The sequence below is a fragment of the Panicum virgatum genome, chromosome 5K (genome assembly GCF_016808335.1).
Source record: "Panicum virgatum strain AP13 chromosome 5K, P.virgatum_v5, whole genome shotgun sequence".
Classification (NCBI taxonomy): domain Eukaryota; kingdom Viridiplantae; phylum Streptophyta; class Magnoliopsida; order Poales; family Poaceae; genus Panicum; species Panicum virgatum.
Window position 1 is genome coordinate 14,578,997 of NC_053140.1, and position 23,127 is coordinate 14,602,123.

Here is a 23,127-nt window from a genome sequence, read left to right on the forward strand (position 1 = left end):
AGGCATGAAGCCAAGTTAGAAGATAGGTAGGCTAAGTTTCTAAGTTTCTTTTGTAAGTATGACTGTCCCCTGGTTAGGAAGTGGTCCTGTTATTTTGTATGTATGGCCTGGATGCAAGTGGTTAGGAAGTGGTCCTGGTATGCTAGATGTCATGGTTGGGAACATGGCCATGTCCCTGTTATTTTGGTGGTCAGGTTTGGCACATGTGGGTGAAGTGGTTTGTAACATGAACGTGATGATTATGGTATGGAACATGATGTTAATGTGGTTTGATGACCAGTTATCCATGGCAAATAGTTGCATAATTGAGCAGTAAATAATTGAGGACACAGACATTAACTAGTCCCATCCATTTCCCTCCAGCATGGAACCTTACACAGAGTGCGCATCCATCTAACACACAGTTTGTATCTTACACAAAAGGTACTCAGTTTGTAAGCGCAACTACACTGGAATTTGTGGCAGTTTGTATGCCCTACAAAATACTAACAGGCTGAAGCCTTACATCCAGCAAATGATCAGTAGTTGTCTCCAAATAGTAGATGCTGAAGCCTTCTTGTTCCTGCCCTTGTTCCATTAGAACCACCAGGTTGTCTTCCACCTCGGCCATGTGGTGCAGCCTGCCTTGGGTCTTGGCTTCACTCAGGCTGGCTTGGGCCTTGGCTTGACTCAGGCTGGCTTGGACCACCCATCTAGAGAAAGTGTTTGGGTCAGATTGTAGTAATATGTCAAATTAACTGATAAAGTTATTGTTACCTGTTTATTACAAGTTTTGCCTTTCTTCTTGGATGAACCAGCACCTTCTTGGGCCTTCCTCTTCTTTGCTTTTTCTCTTTTGATGTGAGCTTTAGCTTTCTTTCCAGCTTCAGGATTTTTTGGGCACTTTCTAGCATTGTGGTCATCTCTCTTACATAGCCTGCACGTCATCTTGATCCCAACCCTGCTGAGCTTAGTGCCTTTTGGCTTCTCTCCAATTTCCCTCCTCCTTTCTGTCTTGGGCCTGCCAGGCATCTTCACATATGCTGGGGGATCTGGCCTTGGCATGTCTGAAATTGGCCAATTGCCTGGACCTTCAATTGGTTGCAGGACATGAGCATAAGTCTTCTGGTACTCAACTATGCTGTAGCAGTTTGCAATGAAGTCAAGAACTTGCAATGATGCCTTGTATATGCAACTGATTGCATGGCAACAAGGTAGGCCAGAGAGCTGCCAGTACCTACAATTGCAAGATCTCTGCTGCAAGTTCACATATTTCCTGTCTTCCTTCTCTTGCACCTCAAATCCATCTGCTCCATTCCAGAGAACAAACTTTCTCACTTCTGCAGCTTCTTCTTCCTCTGCAGAGCTATTAACATCTGAGGCTTGCACATAATCACTGTCTAATGAATCATCAGCACTGTCTGCACCAGAGCCATCACTGTTAGCTAACACATTTCCATCAACACCTAATCCCTTGTAATCATCTTCAACATCATTTTTTGTTACCACAACATCTTCCCCATCATTGTACATATACTCCTGTGACAGCTTGGCAGGGCTCCTGTAGAATGCACAAAACGATGCATAATCCTTGGATTGCAACTTCGAAGTTGGAGATATCACAAGTGTTTTTTCTGCTAATGCTTCATCCACTTGTATGTGACCATCATCTGCCTCATCATCTCGGGCCCAGATGTCTTCGTCATCAGTAGTCATATGCATACCCACCTCCTCTGCATACATGTCTACCAATAGACCATCTCTGTGCTCATCAAGCATAAACTGACAGGAAGCATCATCTGTCAACATGACTAGTCCATCCCCTATATTCTTCCCTGGCTTCAACCAATAAAGCCGCAGAATACTGTCAATTTTGAAATGATCAGCTAAATGACCCTTGATCTCAAAATAAGACACCTTGTCCACGTCAATCCAGGACTCTGCAATATCTCCACCCACATACACCGATTGACCATTTGCAGTTTCAAATGAACCACCGTAATGAAATCTTATAGCAATCTTGTCCAGGTCATCCATCCTGATCACGAAAAACACAACACTGCATTACAACCCAACTAAAATCACTGGCTTTACCAACAGACTGCAACAAAACCTAGCCCTACCTCCATCCACCATTAATCATTGAATCGCATCCAAAAGGGTCACGATTTCACCATCAATTGAACCTAAACTAACCTCTACTGCTACTAAAACAGACATCCCAATGCAATCAAGGCAAGAAATCCGGTCGCGACAAACCCCAAAACCCCCCCCCCCCCCACATTTCCTCTCAATCGAACATGCCATCGCGGCCAAGAAATACAAAGACAACCAGCCATCACGCACCTGGATCACCTTGCGGAAGCCGGTCACTGCAAGCTGCCACCGCTCATCACTGTGCAGGCCGCGTCGCCGGAGAGGCCGAGACGGAGAGGGCGAGAAAGAGCGGACAGGGAGAGAAATGAACAAGAGAAGGTGAGGCGTCAGCTGTTATGTGGGGGAGGGAGCCTGACAGGTGGGTCCCACCGTCAACCCAGTTAATCCATCCCTCCACATCCGAAGCTTGCCACGCTGTCTATCCACGTAGGCAAAACCAGCCTCTCAAACTGCCCGAGGGGGTTCTCTGCCTGGTTTTGTAAAGTTTAATGTGTTCATTAGCCGGTTTTATAGTTGGTGGTGTAGGTTAGACACATGTTGATACTTCAGGGGGTTAAGTAGACTTTTTCCTTTCGGGGTGGCTCACTTTGCACTTGTGAGAACCCGGGCAAGGCTGTGCATGACTGAAACGAGTGCTTTAAGCTTCTGATTGTCTTTTGGCATAGGCTTGGCCTCGTTGCTAAGTAAAGCATGACAAGCTTTCAACCCCTGGCACTTAGAATTGCTTGATATAAAAATTGATTGAAAAGTGAATGTTGGCAACTTGTTTTGGCTGATTTGGCTCACCTGTATGAGTTTGAGTAGCACTGCTTTCCATTTCCTACTTGTTAGTGCTAGATCATGGGTGATGCTTTTATTTCTCCTAAACTGAACTTGCCTAGCTTTAGACTGATTTGATATACCCTGTTGAGCTAGATGCAGGTCCGGTTTATGGATGCACACGTGCTTGTGACTAGATGTTGCTCATATCCTTTGTATCCCTGAATGCTTTCACTTACACCTCCTGCATTGCATTCATGGCATAGCATCTGTTCAGGGGGAGTTTTTACTTCAGGGGGAGCTTTAGGTCTTTTTAGACTTGATGTGTGCATGTGCCAACAAGGGGGAGAATTTTGAGAGAAGTGATCGAACAAGGGGAAGACTTGTTTGATTTTTGAAAAACTTGTTGTGCACAGGGCTTTGAGAGTGCATCATTTTGGGAGAGTTGCACATGTGAGAGGGAAAAACTTTGCTTGTGGAGTTTCTGCTTTGGTTTTGGCTCCTGGTTTTCCTCGTTTTCCCTCTGCTTCTTGCATGACTGCGTCGAGCGTTACCTCTGTCTTTGAGGAGTCATGTTTTGGCTTTTGATCGATTGCGTCGAGCCGTTGCCCTTGTCTTAGGGGATCAATCTGTGCTTGAGTAAGTGACTGTTCTTGCCTTTCTGAGCTTTGTGTCACTTGCTTGAGTTCTTCACTTTCTTGCTTCTCTTTTTATCACTTCTCTGCTTTTAGGTGGTGTGTTGACAATGCACTCATCAAGGGGGAGATTGAGGAATGTTGAGTACTCTATCCTGCTTGTGATGAGTGAATTGTCAACCGTGCAGTGTGATCATGCGCTTGGTCTTTGGATTGCAGGTACACGGGCGTCGAGTGTCGATGGGGAGCTGCCGTGGAGGTGCTGTGGTCGATGGACCGTGCGGTGGACGGCGGTGAAGGGCAGCCGGGACCGGAGCTCGGACCGGGCGGCAGCTGTGGCGTCCACTCCTGGATCGAGGGCGCAAGCGGCGACGGAAGACGGGTTTCTTGGTTTGCGCCACAAAACCAAGGAGGCGGACGGCGGTTGAAGATGCCAAGTCGTGGAGGCACGGGCGTCGGTCTCGGGACTGACGGAGGCGACGGGCGTCGACGGCGTCTAGGACCTCGCTGCGGGCGAGGAAGTGACGGGCGGCGGGCGGCGTCTAGGGCCGTCAGAAGGCCGAGGCGGGAACGGCATCTAGTGCCACGGTGTGGAGGCGGGAATCTTCCCGCGCGTGAGGTTTTGGCGGTTTTCTCAAAACCGGCCACCTACCCGGGTTTCGCGGACCCTCCAAAACCGCGGAATGGATCTTCATCAAGACGGCGGCATCGTGGAGAAGACTTCGTTCCGAAGAAAGAACCTCGGCCGTCAGATGAGATCGTGTACAAGGGGTGCTGCAGGCCAACCGGTCTGACCGGTCCCTGGCACCGGTCTGACCGGTCCCGCGGGTATAAATACCCCTTCACTTGTGTTAGGTTAAGAGCGGCTTTTGTAATCTGTTCGTGGACTCTCTGTTTCTCCAGGCCGCCGCCCGTGCGTCTCCCTCCCTCTGTTCTTCTCGTTTGAGTTGATTTTGTCCATGGATTGTTGAAACCTTGTAAGGGATTTGATTGGGAAAGGAGGCACTATCCTCCTCGTGCCCTCTGGGCTTTTGATTTAATTCAATCCCCTGGTTTTGTGCCTTGTGCAATGGATTTTCGATTTCGTTTTTGGCACACTTGATTGAGAGGAGGCTACGAGTTCTTTACTGTGATTCCCGTACTCCCAACTCAGACCTAAACCCTCTGGAATCACTGGCGTGTTCGAATTCGAGTTCTTGAGTGTTTGAGAAAACCCCAATCCCTTTTGATCTCCCCCATAATTCTCACGATTCGTCGTTCTTTGGGACGAGATCTTTTGGGGATATGCTCACGGGGTAGGGGCGAAGCAATCCCCCAAGTTTCATCGGTTTTCGTGGTCGTTTGCTCGGGATTCACCGTTTGAATCCAATTTCTCGGGGGTTTTCTGGGTGCTACCGGTCAGACCGGTAGGCACGACTGGTCAGACCGGTCCGGCGCACCGGTCAGACCGGTCCAGGCAGATCAGTTCTACAGTTTTCCCAATTCGCTTCCGATTTGCTTCGTGGTTTCGCTCGCTCGTTCGAGGCCTTTTGTGTTGGTTTAGCTTTTCCATAGCTATTCCAAATTTTGGCCAGAACGCTTGAGGGCTTGGGTGATTTTCGGGATACAGGCCGACGGTTTAAATTTCGAAAGAAATTTTGATCGGCTCCCATTCACCCCCCCTCTGGTCGCCGGCTTCGGTCCCACACTGGGGTCGGCAGAGGGGGGGCAGTTGGAGTGGGCGGAGGCGAGGCGGAGCGCGGGGAGAAGGGCACAGCCTGGACAGGCGCACGGTGAGCTGGGGTGGGGATGGTAGGCAAAGCCTGACGGCGGCGCGGCATCGGCGTGAGCACGCGGGCGATCGGCATCTTGCAGTCTCGGAAGCGGTGGCCGTTGCCGCGGCAGTTGCGGCAGCGCAGGGGATCACGGCAAGCGCTCACCTGGTGGTCGAGCGCAAGGCAGCGGAAACAGGCGGCAGCGGCAGTGATGGGTTTGGGGCGTTTGGCTAGGGTTTTGGGTGGCGCAGCGGGAGTGAGGAGGGCTTGCTTGTATGAGGTGATGGGTGGGTGAGAGGAGTTGACTCGTGGTGGAGTGGAGGGGTAGCTTTCGGGAGCGCGTAGTGAGCTGCAGGGTTTGAAATTTCGGCGAAATTTCGCCGAACGGCGAAAAATTTCGTTTTCGCTAGTTACCGGGAAAAAAATTTCGATATTTTTCGGAAAAATTCATTTGAAAATTCAAAATTCAAAAAAAATCGGCCAAAATTCATCGAAATTCGCCGAAATTTCGGAACGAAATTTCGTTTCCGCTAAACACCGGGATTTGCAACGAAAACGAAATGGTTAACCCTGGTGAGCTGTCGGTATGGCGAGGGCACGTTTCCCGCCGGGGGGACAAGACAGGCGCAGACGCCCCTGAGGGGGCATATCCGGAGGGATCGCGAGAGTTGAATTCGCCCCTGACGAAACGCAGCGCGCCTTGCCTTGAGCCACGGGCCGCAGATCCTTTCTGCCTTGGAAATGAACGTCAGTTACTGCACGGGCAGGTGGTTGTTGCGGCATGAATGAAGGGGTCTGCAGGACGTGCACGGCGGCGTCCGCAACGGCTCCGGCCACGAGCACGGCGCGCGCCATGGAAGCATGGATGTGAAGGACCCAGGATCCAAGACGCAGAGACCCACGAACAGCAAGAACATTGGCAATATTCTGACACGGCACAGCAAACCGGAACACCCTAGGACGCAGACGGACAACGTTTAGGCGACCCGGACTGACCGTGAGCAGATAGTTAAGCATGTTCTTGACAAAGGCAAAGGTTGTAGCGAGGATCGTTAGAAGCAGGCGTGACCCAAAGAGGAACAGGGTGGTTGGGAACGATGTCACCTGGCACAGCAGTTGTGTAGAAATCACGAAGAAGGTGATCCTGGAAGGTGCTCCCTGGGTGGCATGGCGTTCCAGCTCGCAACGTCGCGTTGCCGGCGCTCCGGGCTTCAAGACGAGGCCGAGCAGACAGCGCAGGAAGGGGGCTGGCGGCGGTAGACGGAGGGCGGGCGGAGGACGGGTGGAGGGTGGGGTGTGGGTGGTCGGCGCCGGCGGCGACGGTGGACGTGGGGGAGTCGGTGGCGGAAGCGGGTGGTGTGTGGCAGCCGGCGGCGGGTGGAGGCGACGGGTGGAGGGAGGATGGTGGAGGCTGAGCAGTGGCACGGCTGGAGGCTGGCAGTGCGCCGGCGGCGAGCAGGCCGGGAGGTTCGGCCGCGTCGCCGCCGTCGCCCCCCGCACGGTCGCCAGGAGCGAGCGAGCGGGCCATCCCTGCTCCCAGGGGCCACAGTGTTTTGGCTATCTATTAAATCTTCAGGTAGCAGTAGGTGAGGGAGAACCTTGGCAAGGCACTTACTGTGTGGAATTGAAGGAAACGAAACGCAAAGGGAGGGCCGTGTTTGGTTAAATGTCTAATCAAATTTACACAAAAAGATGAACGTCTGCATGGAGTACTAAATAAAGTCTATTTGCAAAACCGTTTTTCAGAGATGGGTGTAATTTTTCGAGACGAATCTAGTAGCGGTAATTAATTGATGATTTGCTACAGTGATGCTACAGTAACCATCCTCTAATCGCGCGGTCAAAGGCCTCATTAGATTCGTCTCGCGATTTACACAGGGGGTTGTGGAGGTGGTTTTGTAATTAGACTTCATTTGATACTCTAAATTAGCGGTCAAAACGTGCTACATTATTTCCACGAAAAAAACCAAACACGGCCACAGATGCGAATTGTGGTTTGTGTTGATGGCGTGCCGTACCTTCTTTTTATTCAGTGGTGTGTGTGACTGACAAACAAATGCACAAGCAACGCGACCCAACGGCCCAACACCAACACAGTACAATAAATCTCCAGCGAACATCTCGGCCAGCACACAAATACGATGTTGAATTAATCATTACAAGGGGGCATTTTTTTTTGTGGTGGTGGGTGGGTAATTTTGGTGAATCTATGGGTGCGTTTAGTTCTCCGTCCAAAAATTTTTGGATGTCAAATTACCACTTTGACCGGATGTCGGGAGGACTTTTCGGACACTAATTAAAAAACTAATTTCAGAACTCACTTGGAAACCACGAGACGAATCTTTTGAGGCCTTTGACCGCGTCATTAGCACATGTGGGTTACTGTAGCACTTATGGCTAATCATGTACTAATTAGGCTTAAAAGATTCGTCTCGTCATATACATCCAAACTGTGTAATTAGTTTTGTTATTTAATTACATTTAGTGCTTCATACATGTGTTTAAAGGGGAGGTGAAAATTTTTGGGTGAAAATTTTTGGGAACTAAACGCGCCCTATGTTCTGTTCTCAGTATGCCTGTTGTGATGTGTGCTCTTGTACTGAACAATGCCGCATTTGTGCAGCGTTCAAGGCAGACCATGCACCCACGCCAAAATAAAAATTCGGTGCCAATCTTCAGGTTTCCACCTTACAAATCAGAATTCGGAATGTTGTAATCCCCTTATTATGTTGTTTCTAAATTCTAACTGAATAAAGTTTATCTTCTCTCCAAACGCATCACAAGTTCAGAGCTGAGCAAATACATTCAAGGAAAAACACATAAGTGAAGGGGCGGAGCTATATGGGCTCCAGTGGGTGCCACGTCAAAATAAAAATTCAGTGCTAATCATCAGGTTTCCACCTTACAAAACAGAGGGCTAGCAGCAAAATCATGGAAAGTGACCCCCCTCAATTTCTCTCTAGCTACCACTATTGTAAGCTGCAGTTGTTTCTAAGGAATCCAAGGATGGCTTGCTCCTCTGCAGGATACTAGCATTTATGCCTTTGTGTTTGCCCACAGGTGAAGTTTCGGCTACTGTTATTCCGGTATCTGCAATAACTCGAAGCAAAGAACCTAAGAGCAAATTACTAAATTATTCAATTACATCAGAATCTAATCACTGATAATATTGCCGCTTTACAGCCCCCCAAAACTTGTGTTACAATCCACCACACATGCTGAAGGAGGGTAAAACATAGAAGACAGATCACATAGTGGAAAAAAAAAAGAGAACTCGATCAAAAAGTATCTTTTTACAATATTAGGACTAACAGAGGGTCGCCAATCAGCTAAGAGGGAATTTGCCACTTGATCTTGTAACACCCCCTCCTGCTTCACTTTCCAGCACAGTCCACCCCCTTGTCAAGCAGCCAGGAATCAAATTCCCAGGTAGGCTTCTTCTGATCATTGCGTGTCAGCATGTCGCCTTTGAGCAAGGCACGAATATTACTGCCTTGCATGAGCTCGCAAACGCACCGGCGTGCCGCCTCTATATAAGGCGCCGGCCGCGTGCGACACGCCACGGCGTGCAAGCAAGAACGGCAGCTATAGCAACACTAGCTAGCTAGATCGCTCTCCGACTGACACAGAGAGCACAAGGCCTGCCGGAGAGATCGAGCAAGCCGCGCCGCCGCGATGCCGCCGTACCGGCTGCCGCCGTACCACCGGCAGAGCCCGGCGGTCCGGCTCGTCAACTTCCTCTGCGCGGTGCTGCTGACGCTGGTGCTCATCGCCGGCATCATCCTCTTCGTGCTGTGGCTGAGCCTCCGGCCGCACAGGCCCCGGTTCTACCTCGCCGACTTCTCCATCCCCAGCGCCAACCGGCAGTCCGGCCTGGCCAACCTGCCGGTGCGCTTCGCCGTCGGCGAGCACAACCCCAACCAGAAGATCGGCATCTACTACGACGAGATCGTGGCGTCGGTGTACTACGGCGACCAGCTGGTGGCCAAGGGCCCCGTCATGCAGCCCTTCTACCAGGCGCCCAAGGGCGACACGCCGCTGCTGGGGCAGCTGACGGCGACGGGGCCGACGCCGACGGACCCGGCGTGGGGGCGCTTCTCCGGCGAGCTCGCGGCGGGGAACGTCGCGATGCGGCTGCTGCTCACCTCCACGGTGCAGTTCCAGGTGAAGATGTGGGACACCAAGCACCACCGCATGAAGGTGGAGTGCGACTTCAGGATGAACGGGGATGGCACGCTGCAGCAGCAGGACAAGAACTCGCAGTGCGCGCTCTACTTCTAGCCAACGCCCCCGGCCCTGTTGTTCGTTCTGTCGGCTTGAATTGATGCGGGTCTTAATTCTTTCCAATCAATCTTGGCTTTCAAGGTTACGTTCTTTGTTTTCTCAGAGCACACGCGCTTGCCTGATACTTATTTATTCTTGTTGTAAAATGCAATTATTTGTAACAATCATATTCATATATCAAGGAACATTTATGAACTGTTACATGCTCTTGCCAATTTTAAAAAGCGTATGAAAAGGATGTAAAATGATTCAAGCCAATATTACCGATAACGCTTCACAAATGTTAGGTGTTCTGCATCCGTGCTTCTTGATATCAAATTAATCCATTCACATAATAGTATTAATCACATGAATTTAAACCATGATACGATCACAATTCATTAATACCAACACGGTATCTCAAGAGAGCACCGTGCTTAGGCGTCAACCCCTAACACAGACCATCGAATGAACATCCAAAACACATGCGAGCATTCCTTTCCTGAGAAGTACACACTATAAATTCTATCGAACTACTAACAAATTTACAACAAAACTGAGCTGGTCTCCCAGACTCGCATTTTTTTTGTTTCTGGAATCCAACCGAATTACAAGGTAGCTGAATGGCAAAGCCCTAATCAAGTGCACTTGTACCGCTGGACGTCTCTTCATTTCTCCTCTAGTCTCATCAAGACAGAGTCAGCAAATATGCGTTGTCTGCAGATCAGAAACCATTTTAGACACTTGGATTCAGGAAATGGGAGGGAGGGGGCAGAATGGAGGAAACTCACTTCTCTTCAGTGTGTTTGGGACTAGGACGGTTGTGTTTCAGATAGCCATCCCACGGAACCTTCTTAAGAAATGGGAGGGAGGGGGCAGAATGGAGGAAACTCACAACTTTGAACCTTGTGGTGGTTACTCAGTTGATGCATGGCAGCTCTGTCATTTCTTTCAATTGATTTGTATTGAAATGCGTCGCATCATGAGCATCCATGCATTGCTGTGGTTCTGACTCTAGCATGGCATCTTTCATACGTGTAGACACTGCGAGCAAAGCTGTCTACGAGTTGGTTGCTGATACGATCTCGGAGCTGCAAGCAAGGGAACTGCAAGCCGAAGCAGCAGCCGAGCCAGAAGGTGGTGTAACGGTGGACGCACCCAGAAGATGGATGGATGGACCCGATGTGCTTCTGTTACTTATGGCAACGTGGCTTGAGAATGAATCAATGAGGAAAGAGAAATGGAGACCAGGCGGAGATGATATTGGTTTTGGATATGAAATGGAAGGAAAGTAAGCCTCCACCTGTGTCGATTGAGGACCGTACCGTTGTTGGCAGTGCTGACCGAGTTTGAACAGTACTAACCACATGCCGGAAGTAGGAGGTAGTCGAAACCGCTAAGCTAAATACCTGATTTGCAATGATACTTTGAATCGCGACCTGCTACTCTGGGAGTGGGATGATGGCGGGTGTTGGAGTGTATGTCGCCTCCTAGTTCTCTGGGAGTTAGCTGTGAGGGCCCTTCACCCGGGTTTTGGCAGGCGTGATTCAGACGTCGGGGTAATGATGGGAACGGTTGACATATGTGGTCCGGCGTGGCTGCACGTGTCGTTTGAGTTAGGTCCACCTTACAAGGTTAAATCGGATCGATTCGCCGTCTCTCTCGGTTAAGAGAACCTTGGTCACTTTGTCACATCGTAGTAAAGGATGAAATGAGAATGAGTTGAAGACGTTTGAATGGTTTTAATAGAGGTTCAATGTGATCAACCATGCTTGCTTTAGATGTCAGGCAAATCTAGTTGGTACTTGATAAACTTAAATTGAGCTAAAATATTGAAAGTAAGGATCCAGTATTAGTAGCCTTTCAGCAAAAGAAACTCCAGAGCCAAAAAGCTTTGCATGTCTAGATAGTGGGCTAAGTATACCCATATCGGTTAAGTCTTGCTGAGTATTAGTATACTCAGGGTTTGTTGTCACCCTGTTTTCAGGTAACTACTGCTGGCTGGAGCTAACCAGAATTCACATCGGTGGGCTCGATGTGACGTCCTCACGTCATCGTAGTAATCATTGTTTTTCTAAACTAAACTTCTATTTGATTTCGCTGCATTTTTTTAACTCTGATATTTTACGTAAACTTGTTGGTAAAACTCCGCTTGTAAATTAAATTTGAGAGCTTTTATCTGCTTGTAATCATCTGTGCTCATCTTCGTGCGAGACTTCCAGTGTTTTCGATCCTTAACCCAACAGGCTGCCGGATTACACTGTTTTAAGTGTGTGTTTACATGATTAACGCTTAAGATGATAGTTAGCGCACTTAAGCCGGTTTAATTTGGGCGGTTCTGCCACAGCTAGTATCAGAACCGAAACACACTGGGGATGATTACTTGTATGCTTAATTAACTTTAAAACTAACTTTTTGGCTTGCAAAATGTCCGGTTTCGAAAATTTGACGCTAGTTGCGCTAAGGAATAAGATAGATAGCTTGTATGCCCTATCTAGGTTTTATTAGCTATGGTGGCATCTATATATCTATTTTATTCCAGCACTTCCAGCTCTTTACTTTCTGTTAAACCTTACTTTTGTGCACAACTATTATTCCGTAACGACGCACCTACGCTGAGGTAAGCAAGGTGAGTGTTCTGATAGTCTTTAGAATAGCTCACGTGTTTCATACGTGCGCGGGTTCCGTATGGTGAGCATACGAGGAGATGATAAGGCTCAATTCAAACGAGCCTGTCGCTATCTGCCGCCTGATATGGAGTGCGGATTTCCCACCGTGTGATTGTAATCACGGCCATCTCATAAGGCAATGTTACGAGGTGAAGATCTGTTGTGTGGTTAGACATAACCGTTGTAAGGATCGATGGACCAAGAGGGGGGGTGAATTGGGCCTTTTTCAAATTCTAAAGCAAGGTAAAGCAACCTTAACCTATGCAATACTAGTAGGGCACCAATTCACCAACCGGATAACTAAGCTACCTACACAAGCTAAAAGAGATAAAACAAAGTAAAGCCTAGCAAGGTAGAGCTAAGTTATGATCTCTAAGTCAAGCTCATAAGTAAATTGCATGAAAGAAAATGCTTGAATAAAGAGAGTGGACAAGAGACGACCGGATTTTTCCCGTGGTGTCGATGTGTTGGCATACACCCCTAGTCCACGTTGTGACACTCACTAAGAGTCTTGTCACCTCCCATGTCACCGAGACTTGGGCGCTCACTAAGAGTCTCCGTTCACCATCCCGGCGTGGTGGAGCTCAAGCCACGTACAATCTTCTTCTCCGGGCTCCCACAATCCTTGGCAAGCTCCGCGAGAAACACCCCGATCACCAAGATCGCCTAGGTGATGCCAATCACCAAGAGTAACAAGCTAAGGCCTTCACTTGAGCAAGAACCGATCACCAAGAACGGATGCACACTAGCTTTTCTCTACTCAAGTCCTTAATCTTGCTTCTTGATTGATTGAAAGCACAAGTATGTGAATGATGAAGCTCAAGGTGGCTCTTGACTATGGTATGAGTGTTTGGATGTTGCCTGGTGTCAAGAGTAGGCGAAATGACCCATTGGAGGGGTATATATAGGCAGCTCACACAAATAGAGCCGTTGGAGAAAAGCTGCCAGAAAACTGCGTAGCGCCGGTTAATCCGACGTACCCCCCATTGTCATCGTCGGTTTAACCGGTGAATGTAAACTGCCTCTTCTGAAAACTAGCCGTTACAACTGGGGCAGATTAACCGACGTAGCATCGGTTTAACCGGTGAGTGTAGTTGTCCACTGAACCACTGAAAAATCAAGTCTCTGGACAACTGCACCGACGTTAACTCAAACCTATCGTCGGTTTAACCGGTGAGTACAACTTTTGAATTCCTCGGAAAAAACCATCTCACTGGTCAATTGTACCGACGTCTTGATTCAAACAGCGTCGGTTAATCCGGTGAATAGAACTTGAATTTCCCTGGAAAAACCAACTCTGGACCAATGCACCGGCGTTAAATTCAAACACGTCGGTTTAACCGGTGTATTGAATTTGTCCAGACTCTGCTGACTTCGTTTAACCGACGTATGGAAAATTGAGAGCGTCGGTTAAACCAGTGTATAGACTTTTTCTGATTTTGTCTTTTCTGATTTGAGTCTTGAATGAAATCCAAATATTCTTGAGATATAGTTTGAGAACCACTTATTTGAACTTCTAGAAACCTGAGTGACCATAGTGTGCATCCATTTTCAAATGACCATGTCCATGCTCAAGTTACTAAGCTTTAACCCCTCTTAATAGTGCGATCACTACAAAACTATAAAACCTATACTAACCTAAGTGTCCTTCTCAACCTTGTGACACTTAGGACTAGAAAGATCCTTAGCCTTGTCATAAAGTTGAGTTGAATACCGAGATCGCCTTTTTGAATAATGAAATTTGAGGGGCCTCTTTTGACATATGACCAAATGAGCGATAATGATCTTTTAAGCTGCACAAACTCATTAGTCACAATAATGGTTGTCATTAATCACCGAAACATACCTTGAGGGCCTAGATGCTTACAACCGTGTACCTTGGGGCACGTGTACCCTTGGGTGTCCCGTAAGGCGATTTGTATGGGAAGTGAATACGTTGCCCCGGTAACGTATGAAGCGTTGCCCATTCAGCGTCGAACGTTTGGGTGCCATCTCTATAGTAGATGGTAATGTATGTGTGAATATGTGGGAAACTGCATATGCGTTACCCGTGTGGCGTAGGACACATGGGGGTCATTCGTGTGTGCTGACACGAAGGGTCCAGAAATGCATTTATATATCTCTTTTATATCTTGTGTTTGTCTGCAGGTATGCTAACCACGTTACGTAAGTTTCGAACGTAAGAACGATTAGTATATATAGGGAGAGTACGTATTGTGCCACCAGTTGTCCCCGTATGCCTAGTTATTGGCAATTGTTTGGGTGAGGAACGAATAGAACGTGCATGCATCATCTCACCTTTATGCATTGGCTATGCTACAACTTGTTTGCTTTATGGCTAATTCTTGTTTTTCAAATTTTTCTTCAGCTCTCTGTTGGCAGTGACATTGCTCATTACTTGATGGGAAGGCATGATGATACACCTATGATTGACAAGGAAACTTACAGGCTTGCTGTTGTTAATATGGATTGAGATCATATCAAGGTGTGTGCGAATGCAATAATATTTGATCTTGAGAAGTGAACTTCTATGCCTAAACAAAAGTCAGCTATGCTCAAGGGCTTTATTTTTTTTAAAAAAATGCATTTTGAATCCAAATAATAAAAGCCATGTAATTTATTAAAATAAAATTTTGAGGATTAAAAGTAAATTGCATGATGATGTTGAATTACTGAGTTCCTTGACCTGTTGGCTGATCAATTATTGCTTCTATGTACATGAAAGCAAACCCACTGCAAGTGCTACCATTTTCCAGTGTCCTAGATTCGATTACAGATAATCAACAGAACTTCCTTCACAAATTTTGATGCTGGGCACTATTTTGTGTGGTTCTATGTAAATAAAATCAAATGTAGGATCAGGATAGAGATAATCACACTGGTTTTATCTACTGGCTACGTAGAATGCTAATTGAGACTATGAGATACTGAATCGTAACTTTGAAAGATTAATACTAAGTCCAGTTCTAATTTAACGAAAATCATCTTTTGCTAAAACCGAAGACCTAAGCTGCCCCCTAGCATTTATATTGTAATTTTCTAAGCGTTTTGTTCCTAGCAATTTTTCGCTGGTAAATTTGAATACAATGAGCATCCACAGAGAAGCTGCAAATTTTGTCTGATGTAAATTCTCTCAAAAGGAGCCTTGGTGCTTTCAAAAGTGCAAGTACAGGTCACAGATCAAAATTCCTTTTGCTGGCCATTGCTTGATTAGTGATGTCCCTGGGGATAAAATGATTTTGTTTTGTAGACTGGAAATTTTCTTCATGTTTATGCTTCGTACTTCTATAGACATGCGTCCATTTTTTAAATTTCTGTTTGTACACTATTAGTCCAGTTGGACACGATTGTGTTCATTTCTGGAATTCTGGTGAGATAATCCATTTGAAAGTTTCTTGAAATATAAGGCTCATGATGTAACTAGGGATAGGGACATAGGGTTGCGGAACCAATAGACTGATGTATACATGAAGGACATAGGGTTGTGGAACCAATAGACTGATGTATACATGAAGGGACATAGGGTTGTGGAACCAATGTATACGGCCCTGTTTGAGACCGCTGTAAGGTCGAGATGGCGGACTAGAGGGGGGTGAATAGTCCTTTCTAAAATTAATTGCGCCGGCTAACCGAAACTTATGCGGAATTAAAACTATTCGCTTAGCCAAAACTTCACCCCTCTAACTATGACTCTAAGGCACCTCCAAAAAGATCCTATACAAAGTAAATGGAGTGCCAAGCTAGCAAGAGCTCTCCTAACAATCCTAATGCCAAGCCACACAAGCCTAAGCACTAATACTTCACAAACAAAGGGAGCTCCTACACAATTCTAATGAGCAAAAGCACAAACCCAAACCTAAGCTCACTAGATGCTCAAGGACAAGGATACACAATCCAAACCCAAGAGCTCAACTTGCTTAGCTACACAATCTAAGCAAGAGCAACTAATTAAACTACACAAGCTAACTAGTTACACTAGGATCTCTACTTCTAGCTACACAAGCAAGAAGATGATTAGCAATCTACACAAGCTAACTAATCACTAGAGAGCAACTACACAAGCACAAGATATATATGAATGTAAATACAAGACTTGTGATTTGGAGAATGCAAACCACCGAGAAGAGTAGACAAAGTTGACACGGTGATTTTTATCCCGAGGTTCACTTGGTTGCCACCAAGCTAATCCCCGTTGAGACAAGCTCCAAGGTTGCCGCCGATCCTCTTGCTAGTGGTGACTCTCAAGTCACACTCTCCCACGTGGAGTGCTCACACCGAGCTCTAGCACATGATCCGGCCGGACCACTTGTTGCTCTTCATGTCTCGCTCAACTAGAGTTGCTCTTCGCGGCTCCCGCGGGGTGAGCACAATACCCCTCACAATCTCTTCTCCGGAGCACCGCACAATCTTCTTGCGGGCTTCAACGGAGCCTCTTGCCACCAAGCCGTCTATGAGGTGGCAACCTCCAAGAGTAACAAGCACACCGGCTTGCAACACGATCACCTAGTGCCACTCGAAGCAATCTCTCAAAGCAATCGCACTAGAATCGCTCTCTCACTCGATCGGATGATTACTATCAAGTTAGAGTGAGTAGAGGGCTCTCAAGCACTCTCACACATGGACACCAAGTCCCTAAGGTGCGCAGCAACTTCAAATGGCCGGCCACACCCTCTATTTATAGAGGGAGGCCCCAAACTAGCCGTTACACTCAAATCCCGTGAAAACAGAGTTTTCGCGGACTGTCCGCCTCACAGAGACCGGACCGTCCGCCATTCAAAACCAGCGGATAGAACTGCAATGATTATGTGTCAGAGTCGACCGTTAGAGCCCCGGGCCGACTGTCCGCACCCCTGGGGCGGACCGTCCGCGGTTCAAAACTTCGAAACAACCGATTTGCAAACGTCTCTGACTAAATCTGGAAGTGACCGGCGGACTGTCCGCACCCCAAGGGCGGACCGTCCGCCGTTCAAAATATGAGCACACACAAAAACCGCAGTGTTTCTGTCCCAGAATTTTCAGTAGGAGGCGGACCGTCCGCCCCCAAGGGCCGGACCGTCCGCAGTACAATTTGGACACCAAAGAAAGAACTACCAAGTTTCTGTGCCCGTTTCAGCTTTTAAAGGCGGACAGTCCGCCCCCATGGACCGGACGGCCCGCAGTTCATTTTGGACCACCAACAGAGCCAACAACGGTTCTGTTCGAGCTCATCCGAGATAACGGCAGACCATCCGCCCCCAAGGAGCAGACCGTCCGCGGGTCTATTTCCAGCAGAAATGTACATCGGTAAAACGGCCATAACTCTTAGCTCCAATGTCCAAATTTGGTGATCTTGGACTCTATGGAAAGCTTATTCAAAGGGATACACAACCCAACTGAATATTTGATCCAAAACACAATGGATCAAAGCAGTATTTCACTCCAAGAGCCAACCTAATCTCCGAAGAACACCGAAAAGCCTTTCTTGCTTCCCCAAGTTGATAAACATCAACTCCAACTCTTTCTCCTTTGCAAATGTGCCAACAACACCACGTGAACAACACCATGTGCATGTGTGTTAGCATTTCACAAACATTTTCAAAGGATTTTCACTTGATCTCACCACGCCACTCGATCCTAGCAACATCGCAATGTTAGATCGCTCAAGTGGCACTAGATGACCGATATGCAAACAAGTTTGCCCCTCTTGATAGTATGGCCATCTATCCTAAATCCGGTCATGCACTTCTCTACACAACCTTTGACCGGTGAAATGAAATGCCCTACAAGTCATACCTTTGCCTTGCGCATTCCATTTCATCTTCCCAAATATTGATGCCACACAAGCACCAAACTCCATCAAGCCTTTTGATCATCATCATGAGTCAACACTTGGCTTAATCTTTCTTAAATGATATGATCCACTCCATATCATCACATGACCTCTTTGGTCCATCGATCTTGACCTTGCTCGCTCTTCACCATTGCATCGGTCCATCGGTGCCAAATCTTGCCCAAGCTTCACCGCCTCGCAGTCCCTCGCTTCAAAGCCTTGACTTGCCCTTCTCCATTGCAACCGGCCCATCAAGCCAAACCTTGTCTTGATCTTCTCCACTTTGGTCACATAACTCCATGTCATGTCTCATATGCAATGAGCTCCTCGATCACACTATATGAGCATAGCATCAACCCTGAGCCATTTCTCCTCCATGGCACATATTGCACATACTAGTGTCTTTGTGTGAACTAATCTCCTGTGTATCTCAACATAAACACTTATTAGTCCACCTAAGTTGCCACTCAATTACCAAAACCAAACAAGGGCCTTTCAATCTCCCCCTTTTTGGTAATTGATGACAACTCTACAAAGATATGGAAATTAAGCATATTCCAAGCTAGCACTTCACACATGTGTAAATAGCTAACTTGGTTTGGATTTTATGTTTCTTATCCACCATTAAGACCACTTGTAAAAGATTGGATAAGCACCATAAAAATCTGACTTGGTAGTGATAACTCCCCCTACATGTGTGCTCAAGAGATTTGGTTTTAAACTCACACACATGCATAAATATGAAATTTATGGGATTGTTATCTCTACTAAGTGATGCTAAGGTATATAGGATAAACCTTTGAAGCGTGATACCAATTTGAGTTGCATCCTTGAAGTTCATTCCTTAGCATCAATGAGTAACTAGATATTCATCAAAAACTCAAGATACCTCATGAAATCAACAATATTAGCAAGGCTCTTGATTCACTTGTAAAAAAAAATGTCTAGCTACAATCTATGCATGCTAGTTATCAAATCATCAATCAAGTTCTATGATTAGCATACATCACACACAAGCAATGCATATATAAATTTTAAAACTTATGCAAATGCAAGAAAGCACATGAATATGCACATATCAAATGCAAACAACTAAGTTCAAGAGCTTGCTCCCCCTACTTGTGTGATCCTCTTGTCCAAGAATATTGATCCTCCTCAATAATGCTCCTCTTGATCCATGTCCATGATCGCACTCTCATCTCATCTCCCCCTTTGTCATCTAAGGATAATTCATATCTTTGTTCATTTCTATCCCCCTTTGTCATCAATGACCATAAAAAGGGCCGAGACCACATGAAATTTGCCATGTGAAGATCAATGGCTACCAATTGAAGTTGTACCTCTTGTACTTGTAGGGTTACCACTTGAATACATCTTGTAGGCAATCATATGAAGCGCTTGTGGTTTGATACAAAGAGTTGGACTTGGGTAGATGGTTGAGTCTTGAATCTTCATTTTTGATGGACACTTTCAAGTTGATTGGAATTGACACCACTTGTAACAACAACATGTGGAAGCATGAAGACCACCTTAAAATGCCACATGTAGGACTTTAGTAGGATTCTTGATCTTGATATTTTGTAGTGGGGTTCCTCCCCCTATGTCAACGTGTTTGTCAATCTACTTGAATCTTGAGCTCTTCTTGATGATGGTAACTTTCTTGATTTGACTTGATCACTTAAAATTGAGGATTACTTGTGGAACCACCATTGTTGCACTAGATCTACTTGAATGAATACCACTTGTATTACCATGTATATCACTTGTAGAGATACAATGATATACCTTTTGTTGAATCTAGTATCACTTGTAAAATCATGATGGATCACTTTGTTGAATTTGACATTGATAATCAATTCTTGAACTAGATTGTTTCCATGAGCTTCTTTCTCTTTGACTTGATCTAGACTACTTGCCCAAATAATTCAACTCGGTTTGAACCAATGACAAACTTCTTCACACCTCATTCTAAGGGTTATCTTGACAATGTTGAGTTAAACACTTGAAAGCTCATTTTCTAGATCAACTACTTGAGTTTACTAGCTCATGAACATGTCATATGTTACCACTAGATCATATCAAGCATAGAAACAATAGTGGCATCATAAAACATTTAAAATTATTTTATTTTTCATGAATGATCACTATATATGACTATATGCACTAATCATGTCCTTAGCGTAGTATAAATGCATATGTCAAGCAATTTCACCTTGCTATGTTGGAGTAGAGGATAGTCATTAGATTCCAATTTAGCTCTCCAACTAGCATCATGAAGTCCAATTATAATAGCTTGGTGAATACAATGAATACCAATATAAAAACCATTCTTCACCCATATGAAATGAATACCACTTATCATCAAATACACTATCTTGTTGTGGTTGGCTTGCTTCATCTCTTTGATTTTTGCTTGCATGAGAGAATACCATTTGAATATCACTTGAATTTTCATGAATCTCTCTACTTTGGGTGTTGCTTGCTTTTCTTGATCAACCCATTTGATATCTTCAACTAAGCATCTCCAATAACTCTAGATAACCACTTTTATGTTGGCTTTCCAAGCACCTTGCATGTCAATCCCACTCTTGGGCGGCTCGCCTCTCTCCAGAGAGAAGTGATCTCTCGAAGAATCATTCTTGACACTCACTTGAAATGAATTTAGTTGATTGATCAAACAATGGACTTGTCATAATGAGTAATTTTGGAGTCTATTCTAAGTCATTTTCTTTCTACTTGAGGTTGGTTTTGATTCTCAACTTGAGTACCAAAAGTGTGCCAAAAATACTTCTCAATCAAATGGTCTTGTACCCAATACTCATCATGGTTCTAGATTATTTCAAAACCAAACCTAGGTTCCTCGATCACTTGTAAATATGATTCCAACTTGAGGACCTTTGTACCTCATGATAAGTCTAGCTGCCAGGATCCTCCTGAAAACAGCAAGAGCGGACGGTCCACTTGCCTTGGGCGGACTGTCCGCTGTTTACATTCTGATTTGGACAGAGTAGATTTTATTTCTGAGCAGATTCAACTTATCTCAGGCGGACCGTCCGCGAATACTTGGCGGACCGTCTGCGCTTGCATAGTGGACACATCATCGGTGTAACTGAAGCTTACCGGTGCATCTGGCGGACCGTCCGCGATCTATGGGCGGACTGTCCGCGCTGCAATTTTCTGCTGATCAAAGCCTCTGGTGAAAAACTCCATGAATGGCGGACCGTCCGCCTCTTACACGCGGACCGTCCACGCTACCAAATTTCAGATTGCCCAGAATTTTTCCAACTTTCACAATTTCAACTTTGAATTGGGATTATTGCTCAAATAACATTCCAAAAATCTCAAAACTAGCATGAACACCATCCAAAGACTCATATGAGTGAGTAAGAACGAGAAATCAAAAATAAATCAAGTAAAATCAAGGAAACTCATAAATAGCTCATAAAAGCTTTGAAAAATCAGAAAATTGAAGCAAAGTGTGCACATAAGAACCAAATGTCATATGTACTAGTTTTCAAGCCACATTTGAGAAGTAAATGACATTTAGCTCATTTTTCACTTTGCAAAATGATTTTTTATCCAAAAGCAAGGTTTAACACAAATAGTTTGCAAGCCATCAAATATTTCCAATGAATTTCTCACAACTAGAATAAGATACTTGTATGTTGTAGCACTTGGACTTCATTGTTTTGACTTGGCATTGGGTTGTATATATATGCAAAGAAAACTTCAATTCCTTGATTCAATCATAAGATAAAAATATGAATTTAATTTGAATTAAGCCTCCAATGCCTTTGGTACCTACACACATTCATCCACGTTTTGATGGTACCCAAACTAGGTTGGGTCCTCTCAAGTTAGGAGCAACATACTTTGGCAATGCCTTAGTATGAATAGCGGGATGTTTTGCAATAGTAACAAATGAGGTACCATTACCATCCTTTTCAAGCATAATATTTGCATCAATTGAAATAGGCTTAGAATTGTTACCTAAGAGACATGAATAAGCCATGTGTCCCCTTTCCCGGCATAAGTAGCATCTTCTCTTTTATTGAGCCTTTTCTTCCTTACTCATTTTATGCTTCTCATTGCCTTGCTTCTCATAGTTTGCTTGAGCCTTCTTTTCAAGCTTGTTTGGGCAATCCGAAGCTAGGTGACCCAATATTGCACAACTATGGCACTTGATGTGAGCATGTGGATTCTTCTCTTGAATCTTGTTCTTACTCAACATCTTGGCATCTTGAATGTGAGTTGGATGCCTTGCTCTTGCCTTACCACCCCTTCTTGTTCTCTTTTTCATCATCTTCAAGTCATCAACTTGATCATCATGGTTGATCTTGACTTGAGGTTGGGGTACCTTCTCTTGCTCAACTTGTGACTTTGGTTGAGGTTCTTGTTGCTTCACCAATTGCTTGGTTGGGCACATTGAGGTGAGGTGACCCCAAGTGCGGCACTTGAAGCATTTGACATGTTTAAGCTTCTCTTCTTCCTTCTTCAACTTGACCTTTTCTTTATTGGGGCAACCATTTACAAAGTGTCCCATTTCATGGCATTGAAAGCACATGAAATGAGATAGCTTTATTTCTTCTTGCTTCTTCATCTTCCTATTATATTTATTCTTGCCCCATTTCTTGCCTTTGACTTTGCTCTTGTTGGAACCAATGCCACTCATGTCACCGAAACTTCTTTGGTTTTTTATTATGCTTTCAAGTGTGACTTTTGATTTTGTCCATCTCTCTATCTTGTTGCTCAAATACTTCACTTGACTTTGGAGCTCTTTGTTTTCTTCTACAAGGTTAGTCTCATATTGCATAGTAGAAGAAGAACAAGCATCTATATTTGAAGTACATGGCATAGACAATAAATCATCACATGAGGTGGATATATGTTTCTTGCCTACATCACAAGGGTTAGCAACATTTTGCAATTGATCCTTTGATCCATGTGATGAGCTATCACTAGTTTTAATTACTTTACTAGAAAGCTTGTTAGTGAGTAAAGCATGGTCTAGTACCAAATTCTCATGAGCAACACTAAACTCCTCATGAGTCAATTTTAGCTCCTCATGTGAACAACTTATGACATAAAGTAGATGCTTTTGT

The 23,127-nt window shown here is 45.4% G+C and overlaps 2 protein-coding genes and 1 long non-coding RNA gene across 3 annotated transcripts; 1 reads left to right on the plus strand and 2 right to left on the minus strand.

Annotated features, from left to right (window-relative positions):
• Nucleotides 1–6,293: 6,293 nt before the first annotated feature.
• Nucleotides 6,294–6,812, minus strand: LOC120709715 (pectinesterase inhibitor 10-like). The gene has a single exon (XM_039995380.1). It carries the CDS (start codon nucleotides 6,810–6,812, stop codon nucleotides 6,294–6,296), a length of 519 nt encoding a protein of 172 aa, XP_039851314.1.
• A 2,039-nt stretch (nucleotides 6,813–8,851) lies between these two features.
• LOC120706541 (NDR1/HIN1-like protein 2) lies at nucleotides 8,852–9,769 on the plus strand. Its single transcript, XM_039991219.1, has one exon. It carries the CDS (start codon nucleotides 8,960–8,962, stop codon nucleotides 9,563–9,565), a length of 606 nt encoding a protein of 201 aa, XP_039847153.1. The 5' UTR covers nucleotides 8,852–8,959; the 3' UTR covers nucleotides 9,566–9,769.
• A 148-nt stretch (nucleotides 9,770–9,917) lies between these two features.
• Nucleotides 9,918–10,414, minus strand: LOC120710547. The gene is made up of 2 exons (XR_005689924.1): nucleotides 10,339–10,414; nucleotides 9,918–10,264 (listed from the first exon to the last, which is right to left on the minus strand). It is a non-coding gene; the product is annotated as an uncharacterized LOC120710547 (long non-coding RNA).
• Between the last annotated feature and the right edge of the window lie 12,713 nt (nucleotides 10,415–23,127).